General features: G+C 51.1%; 2 protein-coding genes across 6 annotated transcripts; one reads left to right on the plus strand and one right to left on the minus strand.

Annotated features, from left to right (window-relative positions):
• Positions 1 to 1183: 1183 nt before the first annotated feature.
• On the plus strand, positions 1184 to 12229 carry ITGB2 (integrin subunit beta 2). Of its 2 annotated transcripts, none has more exons than XM_008504883.2 (16): positions 1184 to 1309; positions 4256 to 4322; positions 5489 to 5577; positions 5812 to 5995; positions 6180 to 6350; positions 6549 to 6790; positions 7128 to 7283; positions 7483 to 7578; positions 7712 to 7801; positions 8125 to 8265; positions 8522 to 8706; positions 9464 to 9708; positions 9971 to 10190; positions 10326 to 10534; positions 10650 to 10816; positions 11082 to 12229. In XM_008504883.2, the coding sequence occupies exons 2-16, from the start codon at positions 4259 to 4261 to the stop codon at positions 11145 to 11147; spliced, it is 2325 nt and encodes a 774-aa protein (XP_008503105.2). In that variant the 5' UTR covers positions 1184 to 1309; positions 4256 to 4258; the 3' UTR covers positions 11148 to 12229. The 2 variants fall into 2 exon arrangements, with proteins under 2 accessions (XP_008503105.2, XP_030310123.1); XM_030454263.1 differs by having other exon boundaries at positions 8522 to 8628.
• KMO (kynurenine 3-monooxygenase) lies at positions 12225 to 21518 on the minus strand. 4 transcript variants are annotated; one of them, XM_008504882.2, is made up of 15 exons: positions 21382 to 21518; positions 20542 to 20611; positions 19005 to 19102; positions 17972 to 18061; positions 17689 to 17737; positions 16853 to 16940; positions 16056 to 16221; positions 15466 to 15537; positions 14841 to 14962; positions 13983 to 14130; positions 13453 to 13510; positions 13258 to 13340; positions 12904 to 13005; positions 12751 to 12810; positions 12225 to 12580 (listed from the first exon to the last, which is right to left on the minus strand). In XM_008504882.2, exons 1-15 carry the CDS (start codon positions 21433 to 21435, stop codon positions 12413 to 12415), a joined length of 1428 nt encoding a protein of 475 aa, XP_008503104.1. In that variant the 5' UTR covers positions 21436 to 21518; the 3' UTR covers positions 12225 to 12412. The 4 variants fall into 4 exon arrangements, with proteins under 4 accessions (XP_008503104.1, XP_030310126.1, XP_030310124.1 ...); XM_030454266.1 differs by lacking the exon at positions 13983 to 14130 and adding an exon at positions 14412 to 14436; XM_030454264.1 differs by lacking the exon at positions 17972 to 18061.
• Positions 21519 to 23227: the final 1709 nt, after the last annotated feature.

Genomic DNA, 23227 nt, shown 5'->3' on the forward strand with positions numbered 1-23227 from the left:
TGTCCACTTCAATAAAATTGCTGACCCATAGAGCATTCATCAGGGCTCAGAAATTTGCTGCTAACCCTGCATTTCTCTTTGCTTGCTGCAAAAATAAGCCCATTTCTGTAACTCTAAGACAGCAGCAAGTGAACTGAATCAGTGTCTTATAAAGTATCACACTCTCTCAACATTAGGGGAACCTACAGAGCAATAAACAAAAGTTCCACATTAGTTATCTTTATAAAATACCTATGATCCTGTAGGTTTTCTAAACACCTTTTGGTTTTCACTTCAGTGCACTAAAGAGGTTAAAATTTTAGCCAGAAATGTGTCTCTCTGCTTAGGGAAATACTGCTGTGAGTGTACTGGGAGGAGCTATCACAGCCTGCACAACAAGCTTTGAAGTCTGCTTTAAAAAAAAACATACAGACCTAAGTTGTGCTACAGTGAGAAGGGGACCAGCATCCTCTGCTGAGTGAGGAGGCCTCGCTACACCAGCAAAAATTTCAGACACCAACACAGAGTCCAAGAAAAGCAAGCTCCCTCTCTTCTCTGCATCCAGGGGCTACTGGCAGCTCCCAAAGGATCCGCTTTCCATAGAATCATAGAACAGAATCATTCAGATTGGAAAAGACCTCTAAGATGAAGTCCAACCATCAACCCAGCATCACCATCCCCACCATTCCCACCCTGTTCTAAAGCTCCAGGTCTACATGTTTTTTCTTTAACACCTCCAGGGATGGTGACTCCACCACTGCCCTGGACAGACTATTCCAAAACTTGACCACTCTTTCAGTAAAGACATTGTTCCTAGTATCTAATGTGAACCTGCCCTGATGCAACTTGAGGCCATTTCCTCTTGTCCTATCACTGCTTATGACCTAATACCAGACCTATTAACCCAATGGGGAATGGACTGAGCCTTGGTGGTGCTGTGAAGGGTTCAAAGTGGGGCAGAAAGGGCAGTGTTGGGTTTGGGTCCCTTCCCTGGGTGCTGTGGGAGGACTGAAGACTGCCCCTCCCCTGCCCCCTCTCAGGGTAGTCCATGGAGGAGATGTGCCCCAGCCTCACAGGGCTGGATGTTTTGTCAGTCCTTTGGCCAGTACGAGTGGGGTTAGTTGGGTTTGAGGGGGAACACACCCTCTCACAGCCACCACTCTGACTTCCTCCTTTTTCCCCCAGCCAACTACGACAGAAATAGGAAGGAAGGACTGAGGTGCGTTGCAAAGCTTCTGATGCCCGGCTGCATTTCCCAGCCAGGTTTGAGAAATTGAGATCATCCTCATTCCAGCCCCAGCACAGGACAGAAGAGAGGGCTTGATCTGAGGTGAGTACAGTATCTGCATTTTCTTTGCTTCTGGCTCCCCTTTTTAGAGGGGGAGGGGGATACAAGTTGAGCCACAAGGCGGTTTCATAGCTCTGGTGTTTCCAGTTTAATTTGAATTGGTTTAATAAATCCTGATCTGACCTCCCCTTGCTAGATTTCCTTAGATGGCCTTAGATGGCCTTCAGGTAGCTCAGCACAGAGTCCCTCTGGCACGTGGCATGGCGTGGTGGTCAGCCCACACAGCCTTTACAAAGGCAGCTTGCCTGGTCTGTAAAGTTTTGCTTTTGGAGGATTTAAGTGTGGAACTGCAGGTGATTACTGAGGGAGTGGGAGGAGTGTCAGACCCCACACAACCCCTTCCTCGCCACCCCATGGGCCTGGAAAGCAGAGCAGAGAGGGTGCAGTGTGCCCCTTTCCCCCCTTCCCTGCCCCCTCACACATGGCACTGGGCAGAGCAGCTCTGGCTGTGTGCTCGGGCAGCAGTACCTGGCAAGCACCAGGGGATGACACCTGCTCCCCTCTCAGGAACCCCCTCATCCTGGTGGGATCCTGTACAGGCATCTGCTGCCAGCTGCAGGATGTGGTGGCTGTGGCCAGCATGGTGTTAGACCAGCAGGGACTGCCACTCAGTACAGTGCCACCAAAGGCACACTGGCACAGGGGCAATCCTGGAGGGCCTGTGAGGAGAGGTGGGAGAGGGGGTAAGACCCTAGCTATTCATCTCTCCATATGCTGTGCACATCAGCTGCTCTGCTGATGACCACTGTAAACGCCTGGAAGCTGCAGGAAGGCAACAGAAGCTGTTGTCAAGCTAGCCATGGGGAGAGCTGGTCCTTTCCAAAATCTTCCTGGCTCCTGGATGCAGACCAAACACGGGGCACACCCCAGATGTCAGGGAAAGCAGCCTGGTTTTCCGTGCTCCAATCCTCATCCTGGAGAAAGAGACCGTGTGAACTCTCTCAGAGGCTTCGTGCCCTGCAGCCAGCACAGACATCAATACACAGCCTCTGCAAGGCGTGGGAAGGCTTTAAATGGTGCATTTTGCTGTCACATCCTGCTTCACACAGTGGTTTTGCACTTTTTCTGTCATCACCCTTGTGCTGTTTCAGTTGCAAGTGATCTAGGGTGTGCCCTGGGGCAGGTCCCTGGGGCTCTGCTAAGCCCAGGGACACTGTCCTGCAACTCTGCAAACCCAGCAGCCATACCACCCAAGGGGTGATGCCCACTGAAAATCAGGCATGGGAAATGTCTTCTCTGCTCTTCAAACTCCCAGACTACCCAGGGCATGACAGGCAGTGGGACAGCCTTTTCCCACGTGAGCAGGGCTCTGACCCACAGAGACCAAACAGTACCAAGCCCCAGATTCCCAGGGCAGGGCAAGGGTCCAATGTGTTACCCAGGGGACCTTGGCACTCAAAGGCAAGGTACAGCATGGGCAGAAATATTTCTTCTTCCTTTGTGATTTCGTATTACTTTTTTCTCTTTTAACAAATTCCTCTTTTCTCACTTCCTCATACACATCTATGTTGTAAGGCCATGACTCTGTTGGAGTTTTTTTCAGGGCCATGCTGGGGCATTACAAGAAATGAGAGTGTTAAAGGAGATGATCTCATTGACACCACGGGAAGAACTTAAAAATCACTCTGAGAGTGATTTAGCAAACTTTATGGGTAGCATAGATTTCTGGGATCAGGAGATGTTCTTTGGAGAAAGAAACAAGTAGTGTGAGCATCTAGAATAAGCACTGTGAGAACCTGGTGTAACTGAGCAAGTACTTGTGGGTTTTCGATCATGTGCTTGGTGTCCTTCTCTGGTAAGAAATGTGCAGCCACCTCCCTAGACTCAAGGTCAGAGCTGCCACCCACAGCATCATGTTCAGACCTCCCTTCCCATGTGGGTCTGACTCTAATACCACGTCTCCCTTCCTCACCCTGCACATTGTGCAACAGGGAGCCTGATGGTGGCCACACTGACAGGCTGGACCTCACCATGCAGTGCAAGCCAGCCTCTGGCACTGAGTTGCTGGAGTGAGTCCAGAGGAGGACAGTGGAGCTGGGAAAAGGTCTGGAGCACATGACTTACAAGGAGCAGCTGAGGGAACTGGGGGTGTTTAGCCTAGAGAAAAGGAGGCTGAGGGGAGACCTCACACTCTACAAGGAGGTTGGAGTGAGGTGGGTCCTCTCTTCTCCCACATAACCAGTGATAGGAAGAGAGGAAATGGCCTCAAAGTTGCATGACCGGGTTCAGATTGGATATTAGAAGAAATTTTTTCACTGAAAGGGTAATTAAATACTGGCACAGGGTGCTTAGGGAGGAGGTGGAGTCACCATTCCTGGAGGTGTTCAAAAAACATGTGGATGTGGCACTTCAGAACTTGGTTTAGTTGGCATGGTGGTGTTGGGCTGACTGTTGGACTTGATGATCTTCAAGGTCTTTTCTGACCTTAATGATTCTATGATTCTAAGTAGCCCTAGAATTTCTTCTCCACGTATCCAGAATACCTTGCTAGTTATAGAAATAGTCTTTTTGTTAATTTTGGTTCTAATTTTCATATAAATACCACTCAACACAGAAGCTATAAAAATCCCACACCTAGTACAAACTAAATGCAGTGCTTAAAGTCTTCCAATGTTCCACAGATGTAATTAGACAGGTCTAAGAGCCTGGATAAAAACCATACCAAGCTCTGCACCAGGTCTGCTGAGTGCATAGCTACACAGTGCAAGTTCCCTGTTATCTGACTTCCACATTTAGTCCAAAAGCCACGTCTTTTGGAAACCAACTTATTTTTCTAACCGTGCCTGCCAGGACAATAGGACAGCTGTGGGAAGGGAATGTTGCCCTGGGGCCACCATACCCTGAAGCTGCTTTCTAGAGAGCTTGAGGGCTCCCTTCCCTGCAGCTGCCATGCACCAGGTGGTCACAGGGATGGGTTTTTTCTTGCAGAAAATGCTGCGTGACTGTTGCCTCCAACTGCTGGTGGTGACCTGGGTGCTGCTGCTGGTGATGGCAGGTGAGCCTCCACCTCCCTTTCCTCACTGCCTTCCCCTCTTCCACCCCAATTTCTGCTCCATGGTGGTGGGGATGTGGGAATGAGAGGTGTGCAAGGGGCAGATCTTGCATCTCCTGGGATCTGGAGTTAACTCAAGCTAGCCCTGAGGGGACAGAGGGATAGAGAGGTAGGTGGGGACCCTGCCAGGGTCCTCAGCATGGGTTTTATGGGAAGGGTGGGCTCAGGACAGCATGGGTTCCCAGTGCTTGTTGTTGGAACACCAACGTTGCCTTCTACTCTGTGGTGCAGTCAACACACTAGAGGGAAGGGATGCCATCCAGAGGGACCTTGACAGGCTCAAGAATTGGGCTTGTGCAAACTGCATGAAGTCCAACATGGCCAAGTGTAAGGTTCTGCACCTGAGTTGAGGCAATCCCATGCAGAAATACAGGTTGGGAAGAGAAAGTTGGGTTGAGGACAGCCCTGAGGAGAGGACTTGGAAGTGGTGGTGGACCAGAAGTTTAACATGAGCCATCAATGTGTGCTTGTATCCCAGAAAGCCAACTGTGTCCTGGGCTGCATCAAAAGAAGCACAGACAGTCAGTCAAGGGAGGAGATTCTCCCCCTCTGCTCTGCTCTTGTGAGACCCCACCTGGAGTACTGTGTCCAGTTCTGGAGTCCCCAGCATAAGAAGGACACAGAGCTCCTACAATATGTCTGGAGGAGAGACACTAAAATGATCAGAGGGCTGAGCACCTCCCCTATGAAGACAGGCTGAGAAAGTTGAGGTTGTTCAGCCTGGAGAAGAGGAGGCTCCAAGGTGACCTAATAGGGACTTTCCAATATCTGAAGGGGACCTACAAGAAAGCTGGGGTAGGGATTTTTACACAGATGTGTAGTGAGATGACAAGGGGAAATGGTTTAAAACTTGAAGATGGGAGGTTTAGATTAGACATTAGGGAAAAAATCTTTGATTTGAGGGTGGTGAGACACTGGAACAGGTTGCCCAAGGATGTTGTGGCTGCCCCCTCCCTAGAAGTGATCAAGGCCAGGTTGCAAGGGGCCTTGAGCAACCTGGTCTGGTGGGAGGTGTCCCTGCTCATGCAGGGGGGTTGGAACTGGATGATCTTTAAGGACCCCATTCCAGCCCTAGCTAGTCTATGATTCTATGATTCTCTCTGTTTCAGCTTTTGCCATGGAGTGCCCCAAGATTAAGGTGGGGACATGCAAGGACTGCATCCAGTCCGGTCCTGGCTGTGCCTGGTGCAAGAAACCGGTAGGTCCATGTGGCCTTTTGCAATGTCACCCCCAGCTGCCAGCTGGGGAGTTATCACCCTGCCCTTCAAACCAGTGTTTCATATCCTACATGGGGGATGGGTCCACACAACCCTTCAATCTTCCTTTTTCCAACAATAGCCTGGAGATCAGGTTTGGAAGTTGGGTCACCTTGTAACAAGCCTGTTCACCTCCTGTTCCTCTGATTTTTTCCTGCTGATGTTGCAACACACAGAATTTCACTAAAGCTGGTGAGCCAGACTCCGTCCGCTGTGACACCATTGAGCAGTTGCAGCAGAGGGGATGCCCACTTGACAAGATTGAGTTCCCAGTCAACAAAATTACAAGGACACGAGACCATGCCTTAAGCAGTGACATACAGCTGACTCCCCAGGAGGCACACCTGAAACTGAGGATAGGTATGGTCTGCCTGGCATTTCCAACACCCTTCTGCTGGCCCAGGGCTCAGCCAGGATGCAGTGGCATGTCACACCTCACATTTCCTCTCCTTTTCTTCCAAATGAGAGGAAGATCCCAACGGGGTTGAGGTGGGCAACGGGGCAAGATATGAGCCATAACACAGCACCTGTCCCTGCCCCACAGGCCAGCCTGCTGTATTTGAGGTGAAGTTTCGCCGTGCCGTAGGGTATCCCATTGATCTCTACTACCTCATGGACCTCTCCTACTCAATGCTGGATGACCTGCAGAAGGTGAAGAAACTGGGAGGGGAGCTGCTCAGGGCCCTGGAGAGTACGACCCCTTCTCGACGCATAGGTGAGACTCTGTCTTTGGCATGGAACCCTGGCACAGCAGTTTGCTGCCAGGAAGAGCCGTGGGGCTGGAGCAGGATACAGGCAGTGGGGCAGCATGACCCATCCTCTGCTCTGCTGGGTTGGAGAGCGTGATGGGGCAAGGGATGAGGACATGTCTCTGCCTGCCTTCCCCTGACACCAAGGTCCTGGATGTCCTTAGGGTTTGGCTCCTTTGTGGACAAAACAGTGCTGCCCTTTGTGAACACCCACCCCAAGAAGCTGCAGAACCCCTGCCCCAATAAGGATGAGCAGTGCCAGCCTCCCTTTGCCTTCAAGCACATCCTCTCACTGACTGATGACGCCAAGAAGTTCGAGAGCGAAGTGGGGAAGCAGTTTATCTCCGGGAACCTGGATGCCCCAGAGGGGGGACTTGATGCCATGATGCAGGCAGCAGTGTGTGGGGTGAGTCCCCACGTCTGCCCTACTGCCAGCAGCTGTGGGCAAGCATCAGGGCCACAACCTGTGGTCACACACCATCCCTCAGGAGGTGGCTCTGCCCCTCTCCAGGAGGAAGCCCATCATATGTCAGTCCTGATTCAAAACAGGGCAGGTTACTCAGGCGGGAAAGAGAGCATCTCACCTCAGCCTCCTAATAACACACCTCCTCTGTGCCCTCAGCCCCACAGTGTGGCAAACATGAGACTTGGCAATACATACTTTGGCAAGGGCAGTACCGTGCCCACTGACACCATCCCCCTGGTCTTGTTCAGAGACACCAGGGTCTTCTTGTCACTTGCAGGACTTGATTGGCTGGCGCAATGTCACCCGTTTGCTCGTGTTTGCTACCGATGACGGCTTCCACTTTGCTGGTGATGGCAAGCTGGCAGGCATCCTGATCCCCAACGATGGCAAGTGCCATTTGGAGGACAATATGTACAAAAAGAGCAACGAGTTTGTAAGTATTTGCGGGCCGCTCAGTGGCTCTGCACCCTCAGCCTTGCTCCCCCAGGCAGAAAAAACGTCACATAAAAAGCCTGTTATTGAGGCCACAAGGTCAACATAATCTCCATAGCTTGGCCTGTGAAACCCAAGCTGTCCACCCATCTGCTGTTGGGGGATATCACACTGATTGTGGCATCCTCCTCCCCACCTAGGACTACCCATCTGTCGGCCAGCTGGTCCAGAAACTTGCCGAAAACAATATTCAGCCCATTTTTGCTGTCACCAGAAGGGTGGTGGATGTTTACAAGGTAAGGAGACTTCAGGTGGCCCAGATGCCTCCCACCCCTCCCCAGGATGACAGAAATGGCTGTGCATGTCCTCCTGCCCCCTGCTCTACTGTCACACAGAGGAGACTGCTCACCTCTTTGTCTCTGTTGACAGAAACTCAGTGAGATGATCCCAAAGTCAGCAGTGGGGGAACTGAATGAGGACTCCAGCAACATCATTGAACTCATCCAGGTGGCCTATAATGTAAGTGTTGGAGGAGGCTGTGTTTTGCCTGTCTCACTGGGCTTAGAGCAGGGAAAGGTTCCCTGATATGCCTTCACCATCAGCAGTCAGGACTAGATTTTTGTGAATAGGACATGCTGAGTTCCTCTGTCCACCACAAGCAAGAGGTTTCCACCTCTCCAATGCTATCACCTGCCTTTCAGAACCACCCCAGGCACCTGAGACCTTAGCCTGGGGTGCTACCATCCCTTATTCCCTGGGCTGAGGGGGGGCCCTGATGTGCAACTCCACACCGCCTTGTTTTGTTCTCTTCTTGGACTGATTTCTCCATCATTTCCCCACAGAACCTCTCCTCGCAGATCATCCTGGACCACTCCCCCCTGCCAGATGTCCTGGATGTCAAATATGATTCCATTTGCAGTAATGGCAAGTCTCTCTCAGATGAAGAAAGAGGGCAGTGTGACAATGTCAAGATCAATGAGGAGGTAAGTTCCTCCATACCAGGAAAGCCCCACGGTTCTCAAGGTTCCTGATGCCCATCCTGTTTAACAGTAGGAACCCATCTTGTTGTTCCAGACTTTCTGGTTACAGTCATAAATTAACAAGAGCATGAAAAAAGCTACATGATGAGGGAATCCTTCATTGCACTGGATGTGCTTGTGCTCAGCCTGGGGTCAACACCACCCATTGATTGCTGAAGCTACCAGACTGCCCTTCTCTTTCTTACTCTGCACTTTCTAGGTGATCTTCAAAGTGAAGGTCATGGCCAAGGAGTGCATCAAAAGTCAATCCTTCACCATCCGGCCCCTGGGCTTCACAGACACCCTCACTGTCCACCTGGAGAGCTACTGCAACTGCAGCTGCAATGATCAGCCCAACCCAGATGACTGCAGTGGAAACGGCAACGTCGTCTGTGGGATCTGCAGGTACATCTTGTCCCCTTCCAAATACTGTTTCAAATGCTGCCAGAGCTGGGGAGCTGCAAGGCCAATCAGAGAGCCAAGTTGAGAGCATCTGCATGGTGCACTTGGTGCCTCCAAGGACGTTTGTACCTGCAGAATGTAGGGCTGGGTGAGGATTCAGAAGAGGTGTGTATGTACACATGGCCATCTGCAGCTTTGCACTGTTTTCTTATTTATTGAGGTGGTTTACATTTGTGGAAGCAAGAGAAGGCTATTGGGGAAGTCTCTGCTGCTGTCCTAAGAGCACCCACCCACCCATCCATGTAACTACCCACACATCCATCCAACTGTCCCCCAACCCACTCATCAAGCAGATGGAAAATCTCACTCTGGGACTGTAGTTCCCACAGGCATTTAAGTGCAATTATTGCTTTATGGTCCCCTCAGTGACAAGGAGAGGATAAGACTGGGTTTCCTCAGGAAACACTCAGATCTCTTTGGCAAGAGTTTTGAAATTATAACAACAGTAATTTCTAGGCAACTGCTTGGTGTTGTAAATATGACTAGCAGGGAAAGCAGCATTTCTGAGGTTTCCTCCTGATCAGCCAACCTGCTCCAGCAAAGAGTTAGTGTCAACACACCATAGCTGGTTTTCAGCAACTATGATTTGTTGCTGATGTCCCAGATTTGTTCCATTTTGCCTGAGGTCTGGGCCCTAGATGTGCCCCACAGAATTTCTTGTGGCCACTGACCTAAGCTTGCTCCTCTCCTTTGGTGGTAGCTGCAATTCAGGCTACACAGGGAAGAACTGTGAGTGTGAAACCAAAGGAAAGACCAGTAAGGAACTGGAGGGCAGCTGCCGGAAGGACAACAGCTCAGTCATCTGCTCAGGGCTGGGGGACTGCTTGTGTGGGCAGTGCTATTGCCATGACAGTGACGTGCCCAACAAGGAGATCTACGGCCCCTACTGCGAATGTGACAACATGAACTGCGAGTTTCACAATGGTTTCCTCTGTGGTGGCAAAGGTGATGCATCTCTTTGTGTGGCGGGCTCTCCTCTGGGGCACCACTTAGAAAGATTGAATCCCCAGGCACATGCTGCCTTTTCCAGTCAAATCCCAAGTAGGTGGGTTTGGGGGTCCTGGGTCCCACTGCAGCAGCCTGTGGGACCATCCCGTGGAGGGTGGTATGGAGAGGGCAGGGTGGATGATGTTCTTCATGCACAGGCAGAGGGAAGGCAACATGGCTACGGGAAAGATCCTGGTCTGGAAGGTTTTCCTTCTTGCAGAACGTGGGAGCTGTGACTGTGGGAAGTGCAAGTGCTCGGAGGAGTACGAAGGCAGTGCCTGCCAGTGCAAGAAGTCGACAGAAGGCTGCTTGAACGCCCGCCGCAATGTGTGCAGCCTCCGTGGGACCTGCCACTGCAACCAGTGCCAGTGCTGGGAGGGCTACCAGCCCCCCCTCTGCGAGGAGTGCCCTGGCTGCCCCTCACCCTGCAGCAAATACGTGTGAGTGACATGGGTGGAGATGAGGGGGTGGTGAGGATCCCCCCAACCCCAGAGCAGGTGCAGCCCTGCCTATTCTTGGGCAGACGAGGGGGCCTCTGCTCCCACAGGAGTGAGCTGTGGCCGCCTGTTTTTCAGCTCCTGTGTAGAGTGCAAGGCCTTCCAGAGTGGCCCCTTCGAGAAGAACTGCTCCCAGGCCTGCCCCAACATCCAGGTGGCTGAGGGTTTGACAAAGGAGAAGAAAAGCAAGCACTGCAGGGAGAAGGACTCACAGAACTGCTGGATCACCTTCCGCATGATCCAGGAGGACGGCGACATGTACAGCGCTACCTATGATCCTAAAAAAGGTATCCCAGTCTTGCTCCTCCCTCCCCTCCACAGGCAGGCTGACAGCTCTGCCATGGTGGTGGCCTCACCACCTCGACAAGGGCTGCAGCTGGATGCCATATGTCTGTCCCACAGAGTGCCCAGAGCCTCCCAATGTTGCGCTGATCGTGGGTGGCACCGTTGCTGGCGTGGCCCTCATCGGTCTGGTGCTCCTGCTCATCTGGAGGCTCCTGATGGAGCTGTTTGACCGCCGGGAATACCGCCGGTTCGAGAAGGAGAAGGCCAGGGCCAAGTGGAATGATGTAAGAGAGCCCATCCGCAGTGTTGGGGTGTGCTGGGACGTTCACATACATGTGGTGGGGACACCCTCTCCAGAGGTGGCCACTCCTCGGTGGCCAGTTTTGCAGCCTGGCTGGATTTTGGAGGGGGGGCTGATGTTCTGAAGCCTGTAGGCTCTTCTGCCTGTGCAGTCTGTGCCCTTGACATTGAGTTGGGTGGGGTGGGTAATGCCCCACTGAAAATCTGTTACAGCACAACCATGTGGGCCTTTTATCTTTCTCCCTCCAGGCTGATAACCCCCTCTTCAAGAGTGCCACCACCACGATCGTGAACCCCAGGTTCAATGGGCAATGAAGCAAAGCAATGCCCGCAGCTGTAGGAGCCACTCTTAAATAAGGAAATGCCAAGCTAAGGAAATCTCAGACTAAGGTTTCCACCTCTTCCTATTCCTCCTGTTGGTTTGTTCCCTTCTTCCAAGAGGCCACCAGCATGTCAGGCAGTGGCTGAGGGGCTGCACTGCACCTGGCAAGCACCCCATGGTTGGGTTAGTGGAGCTGGGAGAAGGGAACAGATACAGCTTTGCTGTGGATGGGACTGGAGAGCAGGTCTGACCAGTGGACACATGCAACAGCTTCTGTATCATTTACCAACTGCCTCAGCTCTTGATTTTAACTCTGCCTTCTGGCAGGAGTCTTGTACATCAAGCCCCAAGACCAGCTGAGTATGCAGAGCACTTCTAGCTTTGACTTGGAGCTGGGATTTCAAAACTGCCATTTCCTTTCTGCTCTAGCAGGATTTGCTTCCAGGCTGTGCCAAGCCTTCTACTGTGCACTGGTCTCCACCACTATGTCTGCACTACCTTCTAAAGCACGCACTGCTGAGTTGGATGTGGAGTGTCTGGAGGTCTGCTCTGGAGGGTGCAGTGAGGTGATAGGCCTCAAGGGCTAGTGAGCACTTTTGTTTGGGGATGAAGAACAACTAGAGAACATGCACTGAATCTTCTTTCCAAATCATCAGATGCTTACTGGTGTCAATTCCTCCCAGAGCTACCTTGGGCAATGTTCTCCTTGGGTTCCTGCAAGCTGGGCTTACCTCTGTCAGGCCTTGAGCCCTGTGCCTGGCAAGGAGGCAAGGTAGCAACCCTTTCAACTATTAAACATTGTCACATGAAGCATTGTCTGCACCTCAGAGCTCAGCCACAGCTTCATCCACCACGCTCAGGGCCAGGTCTGCTCCCCGCTCCATGAGCACAGCAGGAGTGCCAAGGGCCAGGCCTGCAAAAGACCTGGCAGTACCCAGGGCATCCGCAACTCAGCTCTTTTCCAAACCATTACTCTTACATTGTGGGGTTATTCCTATGAAATAGTGCTACAATGCCATGTTTTGTTTAAGTCTGGGAAGAATTTTCATATAGCTGTATTGTGTCACATCTTCATTTGCTCTCCAAAGAGGTTTAATGTTAATAAAAATTAATATATAAATACATCTGTCCTGCTAAGAATCACATAGAATCACAAAATCAGTGTTAAGGGTCGAGAGGGACCTCTGGAAATTGTCTAATTCCAGCTCCCCTGCCAGAGCAGGTTCACTTTTATTACAACCAGGAACTCCCCTTCCTTTTAAGCCACTTGTGTGCCAAAGGGAAGACTTCCAATATTCTTCAGATAATGGGACCAACCCCAGAAGTTTTCCACCCAGAAGTCCAAGTCCCGTGCCAGCCTCTTTATGAGCAGGAAGGTGCCACCCAGTCCTGCTGCCCCCATGACCAAAAGCCCTTGATTAATTATCTGTAAGTGTAAAGAGAAACCCACCATCATTAGAGGTTTGCTCCTGTCCTTCAGCACCCTGCCAAGTCTTCACACCTTCACCCACCTCCCAGTGTCCCACCACCAAACCCCACACCTTCCATCTGAGAAGTGGCTGAGGTTCATGGCACGGGGCACCACCACTAACCAACCTTTTTCTGCCATTTCCAGCGCTGAAGTGCCTCATGGTAGCGAATCCTGGTGAAAGTCACCTGGGAGGGTTGCAGGAAGATGTCACCACCTCAAAGCCAGCCAGGAAGAGCTCCCAGTGGCTCAGGCAGTGGGAACCAAGGTGCTGGCCCTACCATAGTGTACAGCGGGACAATGGTGGAAGGCATGAGGGTATGGAGGAAGTTGTCTACGTGCTTCCGGAAGATGAACCACGTTGAATTCACGTGCTCACGCATCTGTGACAAAGCAACCACCACCCTTTTGCAAAGCACCTTGGCAGAGCTCTCCTGCTTTTGCTAGCTCTCCCACTGCCTGTCCCAGGGATCACCACGGGGAGCAAAGCCTCCTCAACCCCAGTGACATTCCCAAGGACCACTTAGTCTAACTTCTGGCAGCGTCAGAGCTCTTGCTAGAGCCCCTGCCCACTGTGTGCATCCTAACAGAGTGCCACTGTGTGCACAGCCCAAGGACCCAGGAGTCTCACCTACCTCTACATAGTTGTACATGGCTAAATCTGAGATGGCATGGTCATCTGGCACCCTCAGCCTGGAGAACTCAGGAAGGCAGGCACCTAGGAGGAGAAAGCAGCCACTCCCAACTGGGTCCCCAGCAGGGTATCCAGCTGCCTTCAGCTGCAGCGGGATCTTCATCTGCTCTTGCTCCTCCCTGGCCACCTCACTCACCAAGGTCATTGTGGAACTGGTCCATTAATTCATCAAAAACCAGACAATCCTCAAAGCCCTGTGAGGAAAATTAGAGAGTGAATAGGCAAAAGGAGCCATGCATTCATGAGAAGTGCATTCACAGATGCTTAGCTAGTAGAGCTGTTTGCAGCAAGCAAGGTCCCACTGACCACAGCTTCAGGGCTGGAATTGCACTCCAGGACATTGTGCCAGGGTGCTCACAGAGAAATGTAGGGCATTGCCTTCCCTGGCAGCCTGGGGTTGCACTGCTGGATCCCCCCTCCCATGTGATCTTCTGCACTATGGGAAAGTGGCACCCCCACCCCATCCTTTCTCCTCCTTGGGGGACAGCCAGGTCCTAAGAGCAGCCAGGTGCCTGAGGGGAGCTCAACACCTGCTGGTGCAGAGGACACTGGACTGTGACACAGGCCAGCCCATAAACTCTGTGGACCTGTACTCTAAAACCAAGTATTTCTGGGTGAAAATAGTGGGGACTGACTGCTGTGGCCCAGGGCCAGCCGTGGACTTACTGCGTTCATGCCCTGTCCATAGAAGGGCACAATGGCATGGGCAGCATCTCCCATCAGCACGCAGCTGGAGGCAAGGTGGTAGGGGGAGCACTTCACAGAGATCATGGCCTGGGCTGGCAGCAAAAAGTAATCGTGCTTCAGCTCTCGCCTTCAGGCAAAACAACAGATACTTCACTTGTGGGACCACAAGAGACCAGAAGAGCAAGTCATGCCATACCCAGACTCAGGAAGTCAGGACCATGGGCACTGTCAGCATTGGGAGGTAAAAACTAAGCCTATTCACTAGGATAGGTAGGAAAAACGTGGAGGCCACAAAACTTGTTTCATAAACTTTTCCCTATGCACCAAATGGGGGTTTTTTTCCGCAGTTTTTAAGCTCTGCACACAAGCTGACCTGTAAGCCTGTCATTGACATCTGAGTCTTCTTACCATGAGCTGTGGAGGCCGGCAGTCACTGCAGGAAGAAGGATATCTATACTAGAGGATATCTAAGTTAAGTTTGTATGAAGTCCTGTCATACTTAAGAGGAAAGGAAACTGCCTGAACACAGCTGAGACCCTTCCTATCAGTCCCAAACAGATAACAAAAGCACCAAGACAGCACAAGTCCACCAGAAACTGGCTACATCCAGCTGCTGGACCAGGTCTTCAGAGGGGACACAGTGTGGCCCCTGATCTGTTTGCTCCCCCTACTTCAGACCTGTGGGCCATGGTGATCCACCCCAACAGTATGCACAACCCCATGGCCCAGCAGCTTCAGCAGAGGCTCCATCACCTGGACCCCCAAGGCTGGCTGGGGATGTATCATCCACTTCTGGCACTGCCTTGACGAAGGAGAGGGGGAGATGGGAACACTTACTCTCCAATGAGGGGGATGGCATCTGGGAAGTGGGTCTGGAAAAAATCTAGCACTTGTTCTTCTGTCTTGAGCTTCTCAAATTCCTCAAAGGGCATGAACAGGGTGCAGGTGAAGGACTTGTCCTGCCAGGTGGGGAGGGAGGTTAGAAAGAAGCCAAAGGGCCACAGAGAGCACCTGGCAGCAGGAGCAGCATCTCAGTGCCCACACTGTCACCCAGCAGTCACAGTGACCTCCCTGTGCAGGTTTCCCATGGTGGGCTTGCACACAGCAGGGGAAGGAAGGCAGAAATGGGCAGCGTGTGACCTGCCATAGGCCCAGCACACTGCCTTGGTGCTCTTGTGTCTGGTTTACAACATCCAGCTGCAGAGAGCTGGGTCTGGGGGGGTTGAGTGGGCTTGAATGTGCACGCAGACAGAAGTGGCACAGGTCCCTGCTCAGTTCTGTGAGACAGCAATGGTTCTGGGGGTCCCAACCTGTACCACCCCAGGCTGTGGGACACCTGGCACTGGTCCTTTCTGGCACCCCTTTGGCCCTCCCAACCCCTGCCGTGTGCCTGCAACCCAAGGAAGTTCACCCTCAGTATCTCCATCCCATACCCCAAGGGAGCATGGCCATGAATTATCACCATGTTGGGCAGTGCAATCATCATGAAGGTGTTCCTTGGCCAGATATGGAGGTAGTTTGGTTCCATGGCAAACTGAAAGAGAAGGAAAATAATTTTATGTCACTGTCTTGCACTGCTCAGCTTCCCCAGCCCAGCCTCTGTTTCCCCTCCACAGCAGCACACCAATTCCCATCATCTGTGAGGACACGCTGGGCACAGGGCCACTCTCTGGAACCTGGTGCTTCAAAAAAACACAGAGCAAGGGCAAGAGGAAAGGGTAGGAAAGGTGGGCAAAAATCTGTCAGTTTGCAAGTCCTGGTGTCCTCGCAGACACGTTCTGGTGTCCCAAGGACCTCTCAGAGCTAGGCTTAACTCCACCACTTCAGTGCAGGCCATTTCTTAGGATTTTTGCAGCCAGGTATCAAGACAATGACCCCACCACTGGAAGCGGAAGAGAATCCTGCTTACTTCTAGGAAAGTTTTAAATCCTTGTCTGGGGCCCAAGTGAGAAATTAATTTCTCTAAAACTGCTGTAGCAGAGCCACCATGAGAGGGGAATAGTGTATCCTATCTGCAAAGGTGGTAGCAGCCACCAGGATGGGCATACTTACATCTCCATCCTTGGGAGGGATGGTCAGCTCCATATATCCATGAGGAATGTACTCATGACTGTAGTTAAAGCGTGTTTGCCTCATGAACTGCTTCCTGACTGTGGAGAAGGCTCCATCGCATCCCACTATGAGATCGTAGGTGACTTCCAGTGGCTGCTGCTCATATCTGAAACAAGAAAGTTCCTGAGATCACTCCTGCTGTAATGCTAGGCTGGCTCAGCACCACTGGGCACAGTGGATCTGCCTTTTACAAAATACCACATCCAGTGTCACCAAACTTCTAGCGTGAGGGAAGTCTGAGTTTCAGTGACTGAGCAGCTCAGCATGAGGATAAGTGATGGTCCTGTAGGTTATCAAAAGCATGGCTCTACCTGAGCTGTTGAGATAATGCTGCTGTTTCACAGAGCCCACATCCCCAGGTGGTTGGGTACATGACCAGAACTTAACTGTAGGACAAGGTCCTCAGCCACCCTCCCTGATGTGCAATCTGTCCCTGGAAACCAGTGCTGTGGAGGCTGGGACATTTATTCCCTGCCCAGGTCAGCAAGTCTGGGTCTAAGCCTGCTTACTGCCAGGCTGCTGGGGAGTTAGAGAGCTGCTTAAATTTTTTTCAGCCTCCCCACAAACCTTGCTTTGATGTGCTACCTTTCAAGAGCTGACACCAAGTTTTGCCCAAGTTGTTTGGGAATAACACACCATTTACAGCCTGAGATTGCTCAATTGTTTGAAGTTTTATGAATGATTAAGCAGAAACTGACCAAACACAGCACTTGATCCCAGGCTGGCTGAGGGATTACCTGTTTATGGTTAATGTCCCCAACTCTGCGTTGCACCCCACGAGCTTGTGTCCAAAGTACAGTTTAGCATTGGAGTACTTCTCAGCAGCTGTGAAAGGACAACTAAATGGAGAGGCTTGTACAGTGACCCCCAAAATATTTTCCAATTGATATCTAAATTATAGGGACTTTTGCCATTACAGCAAATAATATTGCTGTGCGGGGTGATGGCTGGTGGACAGGGCACACTGGGACTGTGTTTGGCCAACTGTGGTGAAAACTATATTTAAAAAGAGCATAGAATTCTGCATTTCTTCCTTCCCTACAATGTCACGAATCATTGGCTGGTTTCCACCATCACTACGTTGTATTTCAGGATGGGATGCAGTGTCTGTAATCAGTGGGGAATTTGGGGAAATCTGGGGAAATTCGGCTTGAGTCCAATTGATAGTTGTGTCTGTACAAGCAAGATCACAGAAAATGCTAAAAACCATGTTAAGACTCAGGAGTTATCTCCTGCTTTGGACTGTGAAGTTCTGCCCGCACCTGGAGCTGAAGCAGCTCCCACTTGAGGGCAAATGCTGAAGAGCTGCTCCTCAGGGGTTTCTGCACATGCAGAAAGGTCTCGGGGGACCTTATTTGAATATCCTTTTGTGGCAGACAAGCAGCAGGGAAACAACACAGATTTTATTCTTTAAAACGCAGCTAGCACTAAATTGTCACTTTCTGAGAGCCAAATTATGCTGAACTCATCAGCAAAGAGAGCCTGGGGCCCACAGTCTCCTGGTCATGGGTCAAGCCCTAGATCCTTGGTAAACAGAGTGTAAAAGGGCTTGCAAACTGGGCTGGTGACCTACCTGTTAGCAGTTCTCTGTTTAAGTTTGCTCTGTCCACGGAGAGAATGTACTGCAAGGCAAGCAAACATGAAGTTCAGGAGGCACTGCTGCAGGATGCTCTGCACGGCTGGATGAGAAACCCTGCCCTCTCCAAACAGCCCCAGGAGGTCACACAATCCCCTTCCCACTCCCAGCACCCTTTCTAAGAGCTTGGGCCCCAGGCTGTCCATCACACAGAGCTGCAAATGCCACCAAAGACCCCTCATGCTCTGCGAGGCATCTCTGAGTGCCACCAGACCAGTACCTGGTGCTTTTTCCCATAGGGGATGGAGTACTTCTTCCCTGAAGGTGTATGTATCCTCCTTGCGCACATGGGAATGCCTTTGGACACAATCTAGAAATGGAAAGGAAGATAAGCCAGCCTTCTGGCCAAAACTGAGTTGCTAAGGGGCAAGGAGTGTGTGACCAAGCACCTTTTCCCTGTGCTCTGGGCAGGATAGCACAGTCTCTGCTCATCCAGGTTTGTGTTGCTACCTAAGTTACTGGGGGAAATTTTACAGGGCTGTCAATACCAAGGCATTATATTTTACTGAGATTACTTACAAGCTCATTCTCATAAAAATCAGAGCAAATGTATTTTTGATAGAAGGGACATTAAAAGGCTCACAGTGCTGGACAGGGCAGGAGGGGACAGCCAGATGACATGTTGGTGCTGGGATACAACCTATCAAAGCCTGGGCTCCTTCTCTGCAAGGAGCCAGGGCCAGGAGATCCCAACCCTGCTGGATGTTAACCAGTGGCAAGCACACTGCAGAGGAATTTGGGGCTCTGAGCAAGGTGGGGTGTGCAGAAATCAGCATACACAGATTTCAGAGATCAGCCCAAAGCTCAAGATTTTGTGGGAAAATACCAATCTGGCCATGCCAGTGGCGAAACCAACGCCCTTTATTGCATCCTGCTGGTAGTCCAGCTCTTTTGGGAGTCCAACTGCTCCTGCCCTGTTTGCCTTTACCCTCCAGGATTGAGGAGAGCCTGGTGGAGAGATGAGCTGTTGTCTGAGTGTTGGTCTTCTGGGTAAACACCCTCTGTCACGAGCAGAGCCCAGGTGCCTAAGGTTGGGCCAGATCTCCATTTGCAGCTGTGCCAGGAAGCAACAGAGAGCCAGGCTGCAGGCATGCAGGGGGAGATGTCTGCCTCCACCCTCATGAAAGCAGAGCTGCTGCTGCTGCAGTGGCCCCTCTGTGCCTTGGGATTACAGAAGACCCTGCCCATCACCAGCTGAAGTTAACAACATTTTAACCACAGTGACCCCCTCACCACCAGAAGCTGCCAAGTACCTGCTCTTCCATCCCAACAGCTTGGAGGGCTTGGCGTCCTCTGTGGGACAGGGCCAAGTTAATGCTTCTGCCACGGGTAAAGCTGGCCACCCGGATATCTGCATGGAAAGAGAAGCTGGAAAAGAGCTGCATGGAAAGAGAAGAGATACCAATCCCACAGCGTGGTGCAGGCAGCATCTCCCACATCCCTGCAGTGACCACAGGTGGGGCAGTGGTGAGTCCCCATCCCCCTGCTCTGCCTGCAGAGAGAGCAGGTCTCAGAGGGCATGTTCTGCTGGCAGGAAGGCAGCTCCTCAGCTCCCAGGGTTGCTTCCTCCATGCCACCTCTAGCCTGGAAGAATCTGCAGCCAAACACTGCAAAGGGAACTGCAGGATCCCGACACCTCCCCACAGTGCTGGAGGAGACATTATCACCAGGAGGCATTTCCCTTATAAACAGAGAGACCTGAGCAATCAATGCTTGGCAGTTTCTGCTGAAACCCACAGACTGATGCTTTTTGGGACACTGGCAGGCCACCTTCTCCACCACTGTTCAGATGGAAATGCCTTGGTGCTAGCCTGTTCCTCCACCAAATGGCCTCACACAGGCTTCCCAGGCTGTCAGTCCAATGTGTGTGGCACAGCCTCATGATGATAGTTTTCAAGGTTGCATCTCAGCACAAGAAATGGGCCAAAAACTGGAGCAAAGTGGTAAAATCCATCCAACTCAGAGGGTAGGTAAGAGCAACCAGAGGCTTTGGGAACCTGTGAAACTTCTGTCATACAGAACATCCAGCAAAGAGTTTAACAGTTTTAACTGTTAAACTGGTGAAACCAGTGGTGAAACCACTGGTTTAACCATGATGAAAAGTTGTTTGCTCTTGCTCTGAGCCTGGAAGAGTTACCAGAGGGACCACAAGTCACACAAGGCTTCTCTTCCCTTTGCCGCACCTTTGAGTTGAGTTTCACCTTCCATGGAGCCATTTTTATCTGCAGCTTGGCTTGACATCTCTGCCCAGGTTTTATTTGTCTCTCAGCTGATGCACACTGAAGGCAAAACATTTCTCTCCCTATCAACCAGTACCTGGGCTCTGAATCACCATTTCTCTGTTGTGCTGCCCTGTGGATCTGGAGGCTTCTGGAAAGCACTCTGTACCTCCTGTGCCCTTCTCACCACCAGCCTTCTTCACCAAGTGGTTACAAGTCAAGTCACTGCTTTTAGTCCTAGCAGAGATGCTGCAGCATTAACACCAGCCATTGCTTCCCACTGTCTGATCCAGGTAAGGATTGGTGTCAATGTTTAAGTCAAGAACATAAGAAAAGGCATCATTTTAGTAGCTGAAGGGCAGGTTGCTTCCACACAAGACAACATATTGCAACTAAATGGTCTGTCCCACCACAGGAGCAAAAGGGAAGAACGAAAAGAATAGCCCCAAACTGCCACACTTTCAGATTTCATTTTCTTTTTGCACTTTCCATAAGCTCACACACAGTTCTTCTTTTGCTTCTTCAAGCCCTGTGATGAGTAAAGCGACAGAAATGTAATACTAAATCTTACCTTCTCTGGCTTCATAAACATCAACATGGAAACCTCTTCTAGCAAAGAAGCAGGCATTTAATGCCCCCACCTGCAAGAGATGGATTTGGAATGGTGAATGATTGGTTTCACAGATCACTACTGAGATACATCAAGGGGATTCAGTGATCAGGGGATGCAGCTCAGCATATACAGGAAGACCCTTTGATGAAGAAACATAGAGAATTTCTTCCTGGAGAGAAGCCCCCTGCCCCCCCTAATGTGCTGGCAGAGCCTCCAAGGTAAAACTCATGGTATAAAGTCACACCACGTTCAGGGCTCATTTACACCCAATGATTAATTGCAGCAGGGCTAACCCACTCAGCTAGAGACAACAGGAGCCAATACAGGCAAACTCCCTGCTCCTCTCCAGACTATATTTATCTTCCTCAATAGAGTTTTAGAGTGCTGCAGCATTCCCTTGGGAACACGGCAGGGGAAGCTAGACCTGTGCAAAAGCAAGATGTTACCTTAAAAAGGACAGCACACCTATGTCTTGCTTGTTATTTAAATGGATGGCTGTCTTTTTCTTGTTTAATTTCCACCATGAATCACTGTCAGAACTACAGACTCTTGTCTCATGACTCTTTTCCAGCAGCACAGGGACCAAGCAGCTAACAGCAAAAAAAAGTTATTTCGGTGCTGCAATATTCCACACTGGAATATTCCTGAGCTGCTGAAATGAGCCTTGGGAACTCAACCCCGCCATCCAGAGAAGGAATGATTTTAAGAAAAATATTCACCCTACAGCCAAGCAATGCTCTTACAGCCCTGGCTCCCCAGCAAGTGAAACCACACAGCAGCCAAATTTGTGTTTCCTACCAGGCCCCCGCCGACAATCGCGACTCTTTTTCCCCGTGGGTCATTGTGCTCCATCGCTGGGGCAGCCCCCGGGGTTGCAGGTTCTTGCTGCTGCCTCCCTGCTCCCTGTCCTGCTGTGCTGCCCTGGCCAGAGGGGAGGAGAATGAGAAGGACGTGGGTGGCTGAGTCACACCAGGGCTCTTCTTCCCTGGTTCATATTAAAGTTTAACTCCCAGACTGGAGACCGAATCAGCCCGGCCACACAGCCAGCCAGACTGAGCCTTAGGTGAAGAGACCTGAATGTGGCATCATTCAGCTGGACCTTAATAAAAGGTCTCTTTTGAAAGCTGTAAAGCAATTCTGCAGCCATCAGGGACCTCCTAACAAAACATGCACAGAGCAAGAGAATTTGCATCTGCTGGGCTTGTGCTGGTGCTTCGGGGGGCTGCAACCCCAGAGGCATTGGTGGGATGATGTGGAGTAACTCCTGGAGTCACACTGGATGTGAGCCACGGTGCCTGCCCAGGGGGCTGATCCCATCTGCAAGGACATCTTGAGCCCAAGGAAAAAGTGTGTTTCTTGAGCACTTTGGGGGTTGATGCTGAGCAGAGCAGAAGCTTTCTGGGAATGGGATGAGGCTATGAGAAGACTTCTCTGGGTGCCTCATTTCACATGTCTGTCCTCTGGAGGAAGATCTCTGCAGAGCCAATGCTGCACACAGTGAGCTTTTAAAAGGGAGGAGCCAATTACAGCCTACATACAATAATTAAACAGCAGACAATGAAGACGCATACATTAACATACATTAACTGCCATTTATTGCTAAATCTGTAACACCGAGCCCAAACCAGCAGTTTTTCCTCAAAAAAATACTGAACCACCGCACAAGCACAACATCATTTTCTATGGTGTGTCCTGATTCCCAGAGAAGGAAGGGTTGGATGCTCCCATGGCAACACCATGTCGCAACCTGCATTTTCATGCAAGGAGAGGACATGGAGGAGAGGCTCAACAGGAATGACAAACAGCCCCATGTAGAGAGACATTGTCAACCAGGTGCCTCGAATTGCCAGTGAGTGGGTGTGAGTCCACCTGTGCCTGATTAGGACAGGCCCCTATTGGGCATGAGCAAGGCCAGGGGGCCAATAAAGGTGGAACACACACCCAGAGAGAAAACCTCAGCTCACTCTGGTGCGAGGCATGGAGAGGCCAGCAGCTCGTCGAGCCTCTGGAGCAAGAAAGGCTCTTCCCGCTACACTTCTACCCTGGAAGCGCTGTGTGGTGGCTGGAGTCCTTGAAGAGACCAGCAGCTCGTCGAGCCTCAGGAGCAAGAATGGCTCCTCCCGCTACATTTGGTGGAGAATGCGGGCAACATAAAGAAGCGGCAGTGTGAGAAGCTGGCAACAGGAACATTATCCCCGATTTGAAAAAATGCCTGGGCTAACACTCTCCCTGAAAGGTATGACCAGCAAGCTCTTTGGTTTGGAAACCCCTGAACAGAGGGAAGCCAAGATAAGGATTCTCTCTTTGGAAGCCCCTGAGCAGAAGGAAGCCAGGAGGATGGAATCCCATGGTATGGAATCCCATGGAGGAACCAGAAGGAAAAAAAAAAAAAAATTAAAGTAAAGTATAAAGTATGGAATCCCACGGAGGAACCAGAAACCCATGAGGAACCAGAAATCTCTTTGGAAACCCCTGAGCAAAGGGAAGCCAAGATAAGGATTCTCTCTTTGGAAGCCCCTGAGCAGAGGGAAGCCAAGAGAAGAGCAGATACAGGAGGGAGAAAGAACAGAGACTTTGTGAAAAAGTGCCTGGGCTGACATTAAATGTTAGTATGTCTAAATCCTGTATAAGTGTGTTCTGTACT

This window comes from Calypte anna, chromosome 7 (genome assembly GCF_003957555.1).
Source record: "Calypte anna isolate BGI_N300 chromosome 7, bCalAnn1_v1.p, whole genome shotgun sequence".
In the NCBI taxonomy this organism is placed as follows: Eukaryota; Metazoa; Chordata; class Aves; order Apodiformes; family Trochilidae; genus Calypte; species Calypte anna.

Excerpts from the sequence above, each read along its gene's own strand:
- ITGB2 (XM_008504883.2), top strand. The coding sequence starts at position 4,259 with ATGCTGCGTGACTGTTGCCTCCAACTGCTGGTGGTGACCTGGGTGCTG. Across the intron at positions 7,579-7,711 it reads GGGTGGTGGATGTTTACAAG|AAACTCAGTGAGATGATCCC; the intron begins GTAAGGAGACTT and ends CTCTGTTGACAG. Across the intron at positions 7,802-8,124 it reads TCATCCAGGTGGCCTATAAT|AACCTCTCCTCGCAGATCAT; the intron begins GTAAGTGTTGGA and ends ATTTCCCCACAG.
- KMO (XM_008504882.2), bottom strand. The coding sequence starts at position 21,435 with ATGGAGCACAATGACCCACGGGGAAAAAGAGTCGCGATTGTCGGCGGG. Across the intron at positions 13,006-13,257 it reads CCATGTACAACTATGTAGAG|ATGCGTGAGCACGTGAATTC; the intron begins GTAGGTGAGACT and ends GCTTTGTCACAG. Across the intron at positions 12,581-12,750 it reads GCTGGAAATGGCAGAAAAAG|ATAATTAATCAAGGGCTTTT; the intron begins GTTGGTTAGTGG and ends TTACACTTACAG.